This window comes from Mytilus trossulus, chromosome 14, assembly GCF_036588685.1.
Source record: "Mytilus trossulus isolate FHL-02 chromosome 14, PNRI_Mtr1.1.1.hap1, whole genome shotgun sequence".
NCBI classification, from domain to species: Eukaryota; Metazoa; Mollusca; class Bivalvia; order Mytilida; family Mytilidae; genus Mytilus; species Mytilus trossulus.
In genome coordinates, this window is record NC_086386.1 from 48,369,039 (window position 1) to 48,386,397 (window position 17,359).

At 32.4% G+C, this 17,359-nt stretch overlaps 1 protein-coding gene across 1 annotated transcript; it reads left to right on the top strand.

Moving 5' to 3' along the window:
• Nucleotides 1-3,086: 3,086 nt before the first annotated feature.
• LOC134697270 (uncharacterized) lies at nt 3,087-6,560 on the top strand. The gene is made up of 3 exons (XM_063559437.1): nt 3,087-3,597; nt 5,056-5,215; nt 6,412-6,560. Exons 1-3 carry the CDS (start codon nt 3,270-3,272, stop codon nt 6,533-6,535), a joined length of 612 nt encoding a protein of 203 aa, XP_063415507.1. The 5' UTR covers nt 3,087-3,269; the 3' UTR covers nt 6,536-6,560.
• Nucleotides 6,561-17,359: the final 10,799 nt, after the last annotated feature.

A 17,359-nucleotide genomic window follows, 5' to 3' on the forward strand; every position in this document is an offset into this window, starting at 1 on the left:
TATTTCACTTGTTAATATTTTTTGTTTGAAACCTATAAATCATTATGTTTCATGCTTATTGGTGATATTTTAGTCCATACTCATATAATTCGTTCACTAACGATTATGGGTTTCGACAGGTAATGTACATTTCATTGTGTTGTATATTTCTCCGCCTGATATGAGGCCTTTTCATAGGGGGGTTTTCCCCAAATATTCAAATCAAATAAATAACATTAACACATTAAACAAGAATTGAAAATGGGTTTTTTTCTAGATTGTAGTATAAAGACAATAATAGTGTATTGACTTGACATATCAACGATATAAGGATTCGGCACGAAACGGGGAAATGATATAAAATACGCGTATGGTCCAAATACTCATATGGTTCGGTACATATACAAAAACATGTTATAAATAACACAGCAGAAAAAAAAACTTTTGTTAATATTGTTTTTATTTTGGTCTGACTGAATTTTGTTTAGGTACACTGTGGCGTTTAGTTTTAATAACATTACTAATAAAACAAATGTTTGTCGAAGAAGTATTAATTGTAGCTGACGAAGCAATAATATTCATATGATTATTTATTATCAAAGAAGGTAACTAATATAATTTTGTTACGTAATTTGAATATGAGACCACGACATTGGGGAATTATACTATAAAATACTAGTATTAAGATATATTTGACTGGGTACATGATGCCTTTGAGACAGCATTTGAACGAAAAATATGAGAAATTGATCCCTGTATTGAATTTGAAATTAATATATGATGACAGATTAGTCAAACAATAACATAAGAAAAGACTTCATTTCATACCTGAATAAACTGATCCGATTCATTGCAAATTCTTAAAGAGTCCAAATCGACCACATTTATACAAGTTATCAATAGAATGCGCGTTATTGTAAATGTAAATTGTCTCGCTGATATTGAAAATTGATAAAATTTGAAGAACAGCTTTGCACATCAAAATGTTAATTCACTTCGAGAGATTAACACTAAATTCTTATTTTGAGTTTGCATTTTAAGTAGGTCTTTCGCTTTTGTTTAAATATAATTAACACCAGATAAGTATGTCATTAATCAACTTTATTGCTACACAGAGACTCCATATGAGGCATGCCGTTCACAATAAAATGTATGCATTCTTTTTTTTTAATTTAACAAACAGCAAGCAGATAATTTTTCGTATACATCCAAATGAATATGAGATAAAGGCAACACTTATATACCGTTGTTCAGAAGTCATATATATATTGAGAGAAAACAAATCTGGGTTAAAACTAAAAGAACAGAACAACAGAAACAATTAAGTACAATAAAAACAAACAACAGACATACAAACATACATAGAAACGAAATATTAGATAACAACTGCCGTATTCCTGAATTGGTACAGTACATGTTAAGAAAACAAGGGTAGGTTGAACCTAGTTTTGTGGCTCCAAACCAAATTGTAAAAACAAAACAGAATCAATGTAATACATTAAAAAAAATATCAACGAAATAGTACAAGAAGAAGGATTTTTCAAAATTATCGTACAAAATGATAATTTCATTTTTTCGATAAGGTAGTTGTATTTCATTGTGAATAAGCTCATCATCGATATTAGGATGAAATTTTGTATTTACGCCACACGCACGTTTTGTCTGAAAAAGACTCACCAGTGATGCTCGAGTTCAAAAAAGTTGAATAGGCCAAAAAAGTACGAAGCTAAAGAGCATTGAGGACCAAAATTCCTAAACGTTTTGCCAAAAACAGCATCGGTAATCAATTCCTGAGGTGAAAACTCCTAATATTTAAAAAAATTCAATAGTTTACGTTATGTCAGAGTAATACATTTTTAATGATCAGATAATGTAGTAAAATATTATTTTATTTCATGCATGATTGATTCATTACGTCTCGGCACTCCTCAAAGCACTTTTTTGTAGGTAGAGAGACGGAAGTAGTGAATTAAAACATATTTGATATTTTGCTTAAATGAATCATATAGATATAGCTATCAATAAGATAAAAAAATTTGCAATAAAATTAAGAATGAAAATTGGGAATTGTCAATGATACAACATCTCGACCAAAAATCAAAAACAGCTGAATGCCACTGGTGGTTCTACAACAAAGCGGTAAAATAGCTCATCCAGTTTATATGTACTGATATGCCAGCTTAAAACCTCAAACGTATTGAAAGATAATGCCGTCATTGTATGAAAATAAAACACAACATCATACCATCTTAAGATATACGAGAAAAACATCACCCGTGTCATATCAACAACTGGTTTTAGACAAAATGTGGTATTCCTGGTGCAGAGACTCTATGAGTGAATTAATATTAATACCAAATGATGCCATCTTTAATGACTAGACAGTGGTATCGTTACCATATCCCATTTAGATAAGTCTGTTTAAAGGTTTGGTTAACTTTGAGGTGAATGCCGATTTTTTTGCTTTGTAAAATATTTTACCGTAACAAATTGGATGTGGAATACCTGAACCTGCATGTTGATTTTTATTTACGAATAATGTACTTGTACCGATGACAAAATTTAGAATATCAACTCTTCATAGATACCAGGATTGATTTTTTTGTTCAATACGTCTGTTTCGTCAACAAAAGACTCATTGGTGAAGTTCGAATAAAAAACTTTAAGCCAAATAAAGTACGAAGTTGTAGAGTATTATGCAAAAACCCTGCTGTAATAAGGTTTCAGTAATATAGATATATATTTAGTTAAATTCAAACCAATGTGACATACATGAGTAAATCGAACAATTTGAGATGTATAATCACCGTAAGTTGATGATAGGTGAACGGCATCATTTAAAAATGGATAATTAACGATAGGAAATGAAACATCCTTTTTTTATCATAGATTTTGGTATTATGCTTCCCGTTAAAGATACAGAAATCACGATCCTGGAAAGAGCAGTGTTCATTGTTAGTATAGGCTCTTAATATACATGGACTTATTGTAATCAGTTCTTTTTAAAACGCCTTAACCATAATTGAAAAAAGTGAAAGGTATTAATGACCTCATTAGATGCTATAATACCTGCAAAACTATACTTTGTTTTTAATTTAGGTGTGATAGTTGAATTTTCATTTTCCACCACAACTATTGGAAACCAAGTTCATTCCGGTGCAACGCCTGATATATTGAATTTAGCAGAGCATTTGGAAAAATATGGCATCGAGGGTTCAAAAATCACTTCTTTTAAATTTCAAGTGAAGGCTGGGAAAGATGCAAATGTATTTTTGTCAAGCTCTACCACAATGAACAGCGCAATGCCATTCTACGATGTAAATCTGGGTGCACATAGTAATACAAAAACACAGCTGGTACGACGCCATGATTATACTTTATCAACCACGCAATTTACAAAAGAATGGAAAGCTGACTTCGATCGTCATCGTTTAAAAAGTACGGAATTTAGAGATTTCTGGGTGAGTTGGGATGGAGGAATTATCAAACATGGACGAGGACCAGTCGTTGGAGATGATATAATTGGTGAATGGGCAGATCCAAACCCGTTTCCGGTTAAAAGTATTGGCGTTTTGAACAGTTTTAATACTCAAGGCGACTGGATAATACACGTTACAGGTAAATATGCATGCCCAGTAAATGAAATATAAAGTATTGAAACTATATGACAGGTTTACCTGCCCATGACGAACAAATATAGATGTATTTTTTTCTTAAATATACTATAAACAAGTAACACGAGTTCTTTCACCTAATCATAAAGCTATGTAAAAGAAGGGCGAAAGATACCAATTGACAACGCCGTGGCTGAAACTTAAAAGACTAACAGACAAATAATAGCACACATGACACAACATATAAAAATAAAGACTTAGCAACAAGAACCCCACCAAAAACTGGGGTGATCTCAGATGCTGCGGAAGGGTAAGCAGATCGCTTTTAAATAGTTACACTATTTTTAAAAACTTCCAATTGTATCTTTTTTATACAAAGTTATTTAACATATATACACACCACAAAACCAACGTGATCAACAATCAAAAAACATACGCCTGGCCTCGTGCGTTCAGTTCGACTCTGAACAATGTCACATGTTCATTCTAATGTTTACCCACATTTAGTACTGACTGTGTGTGTAACAGTTGTGCAAATAATAATGAGTTGCAAATATTTTGTTTAATCTAATATTTCAGAAAGTGTTTTTGTTTAATTATTTGTATTTATATATATCTTTTTTTTTTAATTAACTGTTTATTCTGACTTATACTTGAATGATACATACATCATATTTAATAATGCTTTAAAAAGATTTAAGGTGGTATGAGTGTTTTCCTTCATCTTGGATTGTAAAAAACAGAGAACGAAATGTCCAAGTTTTCTATCAATTCAGCAAAATTTGATGAAGGAACGCAGATGTTTAATGTGAATTTTCATTTAAAAGAACCAATTAATAAGAATATAACTTATAAATATTAATATTTTTGCAAATGTTGATTATTTTTGGTTGTTTTTATTTTTTGTTTTTTAAATTGGCATTTTAAGGGGAGGTAACTCTAACACAGTGCATTTTCTGAAGGAATCTACATGGAATTTTCCTATTTTGTATTTTAGCCGGGAAAAACGTTCGGTGACCCTATCTTTTCTTTTGATGCTCTCAAACCATTGTCTGAAAGCTATCATTTCCATACGTATTTAACAATTCTATCATTTTGTTTAGTTTCTTATCCCAAAATGGTGTTTTTCCTACAAAATCCATACAAAATGTTTCATTTTGCCACGTCCTGTAGACTGAGAAAATGCGCGGTGACCTATCATTTTAATTATATTTGTCAACATATATCAATAGATACTACGTTTTGGCAAAGTATTCACAAATTTTATCATTTCTGTGTGTGTTGCGTTTCGGTGTTGTGTCATTGTTCTCCTCTTATATTTAATGCGTTTCCCTCGGTTTTAGTTTGTTACCCCGATTTTTTTTTTGTCCATGGATTTATGAGTTTTGAACAGCGCAATACTACTGTTGCCTTTATTTAGACTCCCATACCACCTTAACCTCAAATCATATGTCTTTTGTAGCTTATGGGAATGCCTCAACCAATTTTATCAATTGCAGTCCATCAACAGAGAGAGTTGACCTTAACGTATATAAACCAGTGGTGATGCTTTCTGAAACGTTATGTGCAATGCAATGTAAAGCAGATGAACAATGTATGGGGTTCAACTATAAGGATAACAGGTAGTCGGATTTATTTTAAGTATATGCAAAAAACATTATAGAAAGTGCATATAAAATACACCAGTACAGCATAATGAATTTATTTCTGCATATATGATTGCATACCTGTACATTATTAAACCTATATATAGAAAGGACAAAACAATTTATACAACAGTGAAAAGTTAATATAGTAACCTAGTATTAGTGAAAACAAAATGTAACAACATCACACATCTCGCCAAAAACAAATGAAAAAAAAAAATACCTATCTACCTACCTTTTTTTTCAAAGGATGTAACCTTAAACACAGACATATACTTTTTTGGACTAATCACAATTATTATGTTACTCAATATATAAATGACAAAACCTTTATATTGAATACTAGAAAGATCACAAAATTGAGAAAACTCTAATAGTTATCTTACTTGATATGTTCATAATTATAAATTAACTTTTACCAAAATTTTAATTTTTTGAAATACTACTTCTAAGGCTTTTCTGCCTCCAGAATAGATTACCTTAGCTGTGTTTGGCAAAACTTTTAGGAATTGCGGTCATTAATGCCCTTAAACTTCGTACTTTATTTGGCCTTGTAACTTTTTTGGATTCGAGCGTCACTGATGAGTCTTTTTTAGACAAAACGCGAGACTGGCTTAAATTCAAAATTAAATCCTGGTATCTATGATGATCTATGATGTGTTTATTAAATATGCAAATGACAACACTTTTTATTGAGTACAAAAAGGATCACCAAATTGAGATTAACTCTGATAGCTATATTTCTTATAAAAGTAACTTTCACTTAAATGGAACAATACTCTATTGATAGCTGTTGAAACAGATATAATAACTAAAACTTGAATTGAATTTCATGCAAAATAAAATTAGGGTACAACTAATTCATGTGATTTATAAAAACAAATACAAAAATACTATTTTTACTTCTTTTTTTTTTTAAGAACTTGTGATATAAAACTTTATTAAATTGATATGTGGATACATATGTATCATTATCAAATATAATGAACTGCAAATCAGTACACAAAAAGCCAATTTGAGGTCTCACACAGGCAGTTTTACATATTTTTTTTTATTTATTTTTTGTGCTGATTATTTCAAAGCTGTTTTTTAGATGTTTCATTTGCTGAAATATAATTGTTTTATATTTTACAAGGAATGTGTCTTAGACAATGTTTTATTATGACTTACAGTTGTGAGCTGCTTTCATTCGGACCAGGAGTCGTCACTGCTATTCCGAAGGTATCAGCAAATGGATGGAGGTTTTTTACAAAGTGTTATGTAAAGCGTAATGCATGTTTTGATTGTCTATTGTGAGGCAACTGTTGACATTTTGTCTATTATGAGGCAACTGTTGAAATTTTTTTATTATGAGGCAACTGTTGAAATTTTGTCTATTGTGATGCAACTGTTGAAATTGTAACAAAAATATGGCTGTTTACATATATCATGTTTATTTTTGTTCTGTGATATTTCGTTTTGTAACATTCTAAACTTTATCATGTTTAGTTTCAATCCTTACCTGACCTGTATCCCGTTTTGGTTATGTGTCGTGAAATCCATATCATATTTTATACTGACATTTTAATTGTGATCTTGACTTCAAATCATAGGATTTATGTATTAGTTATAGATATTTCTTATTAATGTGCTTTTTCTGTGTGCCTTTTTATGTTTCTTTCTTGCATGTGACGTGACTCTGTATTTATACATCCCGTAATTGTGTTATTATTTCATAGTAAATGTTTTTTTATATATCTGTTTTTTTTAGTGATTAAGATTATGACACAACGTTGACTGCTGTATCCCTGTTTTCGACATTTTTACCTAAGATGTCTGTTTGCTTCGTTCACACATGTCAATATAATGGACTTTCATGCGACTGTCATAAAAGAGAGAGGTTTGGCTAGCTTTAAAACAAGTTTTAATCCATCGTTTTCTAGACTGGAAAAGGAAACAGATATATATTACGGTTTATCGCTTTTATAAGATAAACCAATTTAATTAAAGAGAAATGATTATTGCCTCATTCGGATCCGGTTCTTGTTTCCCGCCAATCAACGTCACATGACTCGTCAGCATTACATTACACTAGCCAATCTTGTAGATATGTAAAAGTTTCAAAAAATGCAATCGTAAAAAATCTTTGACATCCGCTTATCATATTCTTATATTTTGAAATGAAACTATCATAGAGACAAGACAATTCTCCAAGAATGGATTTTCCTTTGCAAGGGTCAGCAAACGACGATATTAAAAGGTAAACCGAACTGTCACCACACGATCCGATGCCATCAACCGAGCCATCAACACGAGGAACACATCCAGCTTCTTTCCGACATGTTTATGTTTGTGAGATTATTAGAACAATTTAATAATGTATCTTCGCCATAAAAGTTATACAATGCTCGAATGACAGGGACAGCATCCAATTTGTCAGTGGCTCATTGACCGGTGATGATCGGTGATCAATTTAATGGCAGAACAAAATCTTCACACCAGGAGCCCCCGTTTAGAATTCCACACAGCACAAGATGCACTTGTAAGGAAAACACGATTTAAAAGAAGGAGAACCACTGATCCATACTACCTCAGTGGTTCCAGCGGTTTGCAGATTTCGTCAAGCTTTAACCTCGGTATGTTGAATTTATATATATAAGAAAAAAGTTGATGTTTGGTGGTGTATAATTATTCTAATTGATATTTATCTCATTAGGATTAAGATAATCTGATGGTGATAAGATAAGATTACTGAAAGGATTATTTATTATTATAATTTGATGTCATATATTTAATTCGTGGCCTTTTTTACATGTCTGCTTTAATGTACATAAATTATATAACCATGCAGTCGTTTTGAAGACGCACATATAGCGCTATTATACACAAGATACACACGAGGGCAATAAGTGCAAATTCCTCATCTTTATTTACTTTATAGATTCTACCACTATTATACACAATTTTACACTATGTGTTAGATGGCTCAGCTGACGTGTAATAGATGAAATACACTATATGAGAGTTAGAAGACAAATTTTGTGGCGGATGGCGCGATAGCTTTAGATTAAATCCATCAGAGTCGATGGCTTAGATTAAAATATTTATAAGTGGAAATCCTTTGAACATGTACAGTCTTAAATATTTCCTAAACTGTTTGATACACTTAAATCGGCATTACTATATAAAAAAAAAAAAAAAAAAAAAAAAAAAAATGTACATAAATTATGCCTATTGTTTTCTCGTTTGACTTGTTTGACTTTCTCTTTTTGGTTTTTAATTACTCTTTAATGCAGTATCATGGGCTCTGCTCATTGTTGACGGCAGTACACTGACTTGTTGATACTAATGCAGTATGGGCCCTGCTCATAAATGAAGGCAGAAAAGTGACTAATTATAGTTAATGTGGCATGGGCTCTGCTCATTGTTGAAGGCAGTAAAATGACTTTTTGTTATTATTTTATTTGCCGTTTGTTCTACTGTGAAGAGTTGTCTAATTGAATCATACCAATTCTATTTACACGAGTGAGCTTCTCAGTTACATGTATATATTTATACTTTTCAATTTGCGTTTATTTTTTTTGTTAGCTTGCTTGTTTTAATTTTTGCATGTTTGCCTAGCTATTTACATTATGCATGTGTTCCTGTTGTAAACTATGCTTATATTAAATTTGATATTTGTTTTTGATATGAAATATCACGTCAGTTGAACTTGTGAGAGATTTGCAGAGCTCATGTTTACGTTGTTGAATCCTACATACCAAGTCCGACCCTAAATTTTCTGACATAGTTCATATAGTGATACAAGCAAATATAGTTATACAAGCAATAGTCTGTAAAGGTTTCAAATAGCTTACTTATGCTCATGGACAGGACAATTAGTTTACCAACAAGTCAACTTAGAGCAAATAGGAGAATTATGTGCACTATTCACACAATTATCAAATTACTTTATAACTCACGAAGCAGCAGACAGAGCATGGTACACAACATCCTCTATACTTTGAAGTGCGATAATGTTATTGTATATATACACATGATACATGTACATGTATTGTTTAGATTATTTTTGATTGTCTTATCTAACTCAGATATGTGAACATTGATGTTTTAATACGTTTGTATTTTACTATCATATTTATTTTACATGTTGGCACGAACTATGGGCTTCCCCACATCTATTTTTAGAAACAAAACAAATATGCGGTATATAAGTTACTGTTAAGGACTTTTACAAACGAACACGCATATTATCCAGATGGGAAACTCGATGAATTTTTAAATTTATTTCAAATACTCTTGATCTATTTCCTTCTATCAAAAGGAACATTTAGCATTCTTTTCTATTTACAAAGCTGATGGACACAATCTTTTTAATTCTAGTCGGAATAAATCAACTATCCATTACTTAAAGTAATACCATGGAATTTTACTCTAGCACCTCGTTCTTTTAGGTCACAAAAAATATTCGACGCAAAACTATTCAAGATAGAACTTTCCAAAACATGTATTCGAATTTTTAAGTACTACTAGGAATGCATGGGGTAGCCAGTTTAGTACAGGAAACGCCTAGATCTTTTAGGTCACAAAATATATTCGACGTAAAACTATTCAAGTTTGAACTTTCCAAAAAAGCGGCACATACTGCTTAGCCGTATCCGAATTCTAAGTACTACTAGGAATGCAATCACATGCAATCGTCATGTTAGTACTGGATATGTGGTACTTTCAATGTATTGATTGATATGAATTTTTTTTTTGTGTACGTTCTACTCCCTTGGTTTCTAAAATATTGGTCACGTTACTTGTTTAAAATTAATAAATAGATTAGCCTATACAAATGTACACGACTTTGAAGGAGTGCCTAGGATAGCACTTATTATATATACAGGTAATGTATTTTCGTAAACTTTGTAGAGGATAATAAAATTGAAAATGGAAAACTAATATTAGTGCATATTACAGATTAACAAAGCAATTGAGTAGATTCATGGCATACCACCATCTTGCATCGTACTTTTGCAGTGACCAATCAGTCTAGTTATAACCCAAATCTCCGAATGTGTACACAGATGTTCAGTTTTATTGATTATACTGTTTATTTGTATGAAGAAACTTCCTGATTTATCGCATTATATCTCTTAGAAATATTTAACAAGTTCCAAATATATATGCTTTAGAATACATTTTGTTCAACTAAGCCGGTTAAGGCGAGATAACTCTTTTAGTAAACCCATGGATAATTCATGATCGGTTTATCAGTGGATGTATTACTGCTAAAATAATGCGTTTTATGATGATACATATATATTATATATAACATGGATAATACAACGAAAGAAGTAAAATCTTCAAAACAGCACCTTTATAACAAAGCTATAATTACAAAAGGAAAAATATGAGTGTCTAAGATTCAAACATATTAACAAAGAATAATGCCTTCTTAGCTAGTTCACCTAAATGGACCTTTAGGTTGTAGGAAAAGGGGGGGGGAATTCTGGTGAGTGTGTATAGACACACTCAAGTGGCAAGATTAAGGGGTTATGATCGTTTCCCGTAATTGTACGTCGGATCATATTAGGTTTTTACTTTCCTGCGGTACCGCAGGAAGTTCTGTTGAGACCATCTCATGTCTACCCTGAGTGGCCGGTTCTGAATTGGTACCAGTTCGAGCTTGACTGTTAATGATACATAGTATGGCCTATGTATTCAGTGTTTTATAATATAAAAAATGTTAATCTTTACTCCCCTGAAACCAGGGGGTGATGCGAATAAGACCCGACGTATTTGGGGATCATAACCCTCGTTCTCTTTAGAATTTAACCTGGAGGAACTTGAGCATCCATTGCTACCAATGGTGCACAGATTTGTCAGTTAAAACTAGCATGTCGGCATTCTGTAATCATGTCAGACCTCGTCATTCTAAGTGAACTGTGGCCGTTATTTCCACAATAGTTATTTGTTTGTTATGTTTTTGCCTAAAAATGGATTCTGTGATTAATACGGTTTATCGCTTTTATAAGATAAACCAATTTAATTAAAGAGAAATGATTATTGCCTCATTCGGATCCGGTTCTTGTTTCCCGCCAATCAACGTCACATGACTCGTCAGCATTACATTACACTAGCCAATCTTGTAGATATGTAAAAGTTTCAAAAACCCACCCACCTCCCCTTGCAATCTGCCATCTAATAACAATTCTTGTGTCTGCTGCTGTTTTATTTATCTTTTCAGAATGACCAGAACATGCCGGATCCATAACTTATTGGACAAAAAAGAGGAGACAATCAATCCGATGGATTTGCTAGCTGAATCATACGTTCGAGAACTATAATTATTATGTCAATGCTAATTTTCATGAATGGCTACCACCTTTATCTAATATTTAGACACATTCAGTGTGAAAATGGAATTACCAATACCTGGTATTAGATCTTCGCCTAGATGCATTTAACTTCTGACTTTATTTCAAATGGATAAAAATCATGCAGCATTTATTTTAATAACTCGATTCTAATTGTTCATTGTTTTGTAATAAAATCATTCGTCACAGTCAAAAAGGGTGTCGGGATCTGGCAAGATTAAGGGGTTATGATCGTTTCCCGTAATTGTACGTCGGATCATATTAGGTTTTTACTTTCCTGCGGTACCGCAGGAAGTTCTGTTGAGACCATCTCATGTCTACCCTGAGTGGCCGGTTCTGAATTGGTACCAGTTCGAGCTTGACTGTTAATGATACATAGTATGGCCTATGTATTCAGTGTTTTATAATATAAAAAATGTTAATCTTTACTCCCCTGAAACCAGGGGGTGATGCGAATAAGACCCGACGTATTTGGGGATCATAACCCTCGTTCTTTAGAATTTAACCTGGAGGAACTTGAGCATCCATTGCTACCAATGGTGCACAGATTTGTCAGTTAAAACTAGCATGTCGGCATTCTGTAATCATGTCAGACCTCGTCATTCTAAGTGAACTGTGGCCGTTATTTCCACAATAGTTATTTGTTTGTTATGTTTTTGCCTAAAAATGGATTCTGTGATTAAATAGCTTTTGTTACTATAAATGTTGTAATGTACGTTAGAACATGATACCTTTTTGCAATGTTGTTATAGTCAAGCACAACAACGATAAAAAGTCATATATTCAAATGTTTTATACCGATCTACACTTTCTAAACAGATGATTAATGATACTCTCTGCTGGTGGACTGTTAGTCTCCGACGATATTACCAGCCTAGTAGCCAGTACTCCGGTACTGGCATGAAAATACGGAATTTTTTCCTTTATTAAAATTTGCAGTTACAAAATGTTCGAAATTATTATAAATTAATTAATGTATCTCCCTCATGCAAAGCTTTGATTCCTTCAAAGGATTTGGTCATACTTTTTTTACCTTTTGAATTATAGCTCTTCATCTTTTATATAAACTTTGGATTTCAAATAATTTGGCCACGAGCATCACTGAAGAGACATGTATTGTCGAAATGTGCATCTGGTGCAGGCAATTTGGTACTATTAATTTTATTAAATCAAATATAAGAATTTTCATAGATTGAACATATATATAAATAATTTGTTATGATTCATTTCAATATTTCTGTGTTGTTCCCTCTGTTAACCTTTACTGTAGCTTATTAAACAAATGGAAAATGTTTTCTTAAGTATTATTTACTCTTTTGAAGTGTCAAGTACGAAGAGTTGTGAATTCGAATGATTGAATATATATGCACACAAATAAGAAAAAAGAGCTAAATATAGTATGATCATCCTCTAACTGATGTCAAGAAACTGAAGTCAAAGAAAAAGGGATATGAACGATTAAAAATATCTTCACACGAATTGGAAAAAAGAACGATTAACAATGAGATAATTATCCAGTAGAGATCAAATAACGTGGAATTTACTATCTATAGGTTACCGTTCAGATTTCAACAATAAGCTAAACGCGTCCAAATCCTGTGCAGCATGCATGGCAAGCGTTTAAAATCCCTATATCACAAATGTTCAACAATTCAAACGAGAAACTTAAATGATAAAAAAACATGATAAACAGCAAAAATAAAAAGAACAACAGGACCATGACTTATTTAGGGGATTCCACTTGTTCTATGAGGAGAAAGTGGTGAGGAAACCACTGTGATCCTTGCTATTCTTATATTTATTCTCATCTTATAAAGGCTTGTTTTAATTTAGGTCTGAAGCTGGTTTCCGGTATGGACATTTTTTTACGTTACACATTTGAGGTTCAATGAAGCAGAAGTTGACAATTTAAAGCACATCTTGACTACTTATTCGGAACTGCTCAGACATTTTATGAAGTCATGCATGTCATAAGGCGCATAGGGAAAATCACACTTTAAAACCTATGACTTTCCTTCAATTTGCTTTAATACAGATTTGTCCTCATACATCTTTTTCCCCCAATGCACCAATTATCTAAGAAATATGAATTAAAAATTTCAAATATGTCATAATAAAGGAAAACTACATCATTAATAATTTAATTGAACAATTTGTATGTGAAAAGAAATAGTATAATGTAGTCTATATACATAAAAATGAGGGGAACAATATTTGTAGAAACCCGATTACGATATACCAAGCAGGTCATATTTGAAAAAAATCTATTTAGTTCTCTGATCTTTCTTTTGCTTGTTTCGCTTTATCATGCATACAATTATAATATTTCTGCATGTTTAAAGTGTATACCTTTGCATTATGCATTATGACAGGTTTGACAGCATACCAGCTACAAACAATGTGTTTCGATGTACTAGTATTATTCTTTTCGGCTGATGCTATTGTTTGTATTCTTGTCTTCCATTCCTTTTGGAAAATGATTGTATCTTCAATTTATAACATAACGGGCAATGAATAAAGACAACAGTAGTATACTGCTGTTCGAAACTATATCCAACAAAAAGCTGGATAAATCATAACTTTTCTTCTCTTTTTTCTTCTATTTAGATTTATGATTTCGCTCTTGCTTTTTCTTCTTTTTTTCTATACTTTATTTTGCATAATATTACACCTAAGCTGCATGTATTAAAGATATACATGTGCATTGCGCATCAACATGAAAATATTGGATAAAGTTTAACGATAATGTGGCAGCAACCTAGTGACAGAAATAACTAAAAGACATGCGCTCGGTTTGACGGTCAAAAGGACAAATGCAAGTTGTCATCGACTAGACAACATACAAGCTACAAAAACTATGTTTAAATGAACAATTAGTTCGGCTGAAGCTATCATTTGTATACTTTTCTTTGATTCATTCTGAAAAAAAACCATATGTATCTTCAATTTACATAACGGGAAACAAAACAATATATATATATATATACGAGTCTAAATTGAAAACTACGTTCAAACCTATGACTGCGTTGGATAAAAACCGCAATTTTTATACGTGTGCATGTCAAACAAATTTCGTTGTAGAAGGGTCTAAAAACAGCACAAACAACATTTTCCAAAAGACCAAAAGAGTGAAAAGTATATTTAAACAAAACGCATTTGACTAACAGGTCGAACAACTGATGTTCTTTAACCCTGCTGACTGCCATTGGCGATTGCCAAATAAAATTGATCACAGGTTGTAACAAAATGGATCTAATTATAAATTTAATACGTCACAGAAAAAGAAAAAAAAATTGTTAACTTGTGGACAGGATGTTGTGCCACAAACATTCGGTGTCAATATTTCTTTAGTACACCATATCCTGATTTCGACAATAAATGTCTCTTCAGTGATGTTAGGGATCGAAACGGTATTTGGAAGGCCATATAAAAAGCACCCTCATATATATATAACAAGTCTAAAAGAATACAACATCACCAAAAACACAATAAAACGAACAATATGTTAGATATTTCGGATAACAGATATCCTTCTTCGGTAATTGCACGATGAAAAATGAATCATGTCAATTCAAATTAAGACTCTATCAAAATCTTGATTTATACAATTTAAGCGAACGCTGGAACAATTTTAAAATTTTCAAACACACCGCAAAGACTACAAAAATATGCCAAAAATAAAAAAAAGTTATTTACGATGTGAACTGGCACAACTCTAAATTCCCAAAGGTGTTGACAGTTGAGATGTTAAACAACTGCGTGGAAATACAGTCCCAATAAACAGTCCTGACCGATCTAAACTGGTATGATATTTAAAATATGACAACGGTAGGGCAGTTGTATCAGAGACTGCGTATTTAAACATCTAAAAAATATAGTAATTTGATGATAAGAAAATTGAGTAATAAATGTTAACTAAGGTTAAGTAATAGAACGTGGCTGCGTACTTATACATCCTTGCCAACTGTAATCAAAACTTATATAATTCAAAAATTCCTGAAAAGTGTAAGGGTCCAGTACGAAAGCCGTAGTAACTGGCCACAAGTGATGACAGGAAATTAGTGATGGTAGGAAAAATGAGTGACTCTTCTATGTTTTTTCATTAATGCCCTCTGGGGAAACTGTCCTCAGCTTTCTTATCCAAAAACTTTCCCGAGCAAGTCTGTCGGCCTTTGACCAATCCTCGTTGTGATCTATGATAGTGATGGTAAGTTTTTTAAGATCAGCTTGGGCGTGCCCATGTGATCTTAAATGACGACTTACGGGGAGGTCGGGCTTGCATGTGTAGTCGCTACGATGACCATTCATGCGTTTGTTGAATGGCTGTGTAAGTACGCAGCCACGTTCTATTACTTAACCTTAGTTAACATTTATTACTCAATTTTTTTATCATCAAATTACTATATTTTTTAGATGTTTAAATACGCAGTCTCTGATACAACTGCCCTACCGTTGTCATATTTTAAATATCATACCAGTTTAGATCGGTCAGGACTGTTTATTGGGACTGTATTTCCACGCAGTTGTTTAACATCTCAACTGTCAACATCTTTGGGAATTTAGAGTTGTGCCAGTTCACATCGTAAATAACTTTTTTTATTTTTGGCATATTTTTGTAGTCTTTACGGTGTGTTTGAAAATTTTTAAATTGTTCCAGCGTTCGCTTAAATTGTATAAATCAAGATTTTGATAGAGTCTTAATTTGAATTGACATGATTCATTTATCATCGTGCAATTACCGAAGAAGGATATCTGTTATCCGAAATATCCAACATATTGTTCTTTTTATTGTGTTTTTGGTGATGTTGTATTCTTTTAGACTTGTTATATATTATATTATGTAGTGTACTGCATCATGTTTATATGATCCATCGCCCCGCAAGATTTATCGTTGACTATTTATTCAGTCATTTTATATATATATATATATATATATACAACTCGTCTAAACATCAACCCAACAATGTTAGATCTCCAAATTTGCTTTCGCAAATTTTTGGTTCTTCCCTCGCCGGGATTCGAACCCATGCTACTGTGATATCGTGACACCAAATCGCCTGCACTGCAGCCGTCCCGCTAGACCACCTGGGCTCTCAAAAAAAGATATATATATATATATCAAACAAAAAACTGGATAACGAGAACATCAAGTTTCTTTAATTTGTAAAATGATTGCTTCATGGCGTGTTTAAGAGTTCGAACTCCGCTCTCGTAAGTGTATTTTGACTCCTCTAATTGACTAGCTATGATTGACAAATTTCCTGTCGATAATCAGCGTTTTCTATTCCCATACGCTAGCTTTCTCCACCAATTAAAAAAAGTGGTCGCCATTTCATTGCCAATCGTACTAAAAGTGGTGTTAAAGACCAACAAAGAATAAATCAATTATTATTGTGTATTCCAGACGTTTTACACACAGCCTCGCTTTCTACCTGTTTCTAGCCTTGTACAAATAACTTCGATATTTCGAGACAATGTATGGTTATTATATATGTAAGGCTTTGTTTTATCTCTACTTCAGTGCATACAGAACTTGAAAAGTTTGATGATAAAATATACAAAGGAATGGATTGATTAGTTGGTTAGACTGCGTGCTTTAAAAGATATGATTTTTTATGTTTGGTTTTTCCTCCCAAATGCTTCACCTGCCGTGTTATCTTCTAGCTGTCTCTGCAATTGAATTTGAATTTGACTATATCAATGATCCTGCATAAATTCAATTGAAGAAACAGCTAGAAGATACCACGGTAGGTCAAGCATTTGGGAGAAAAACTAC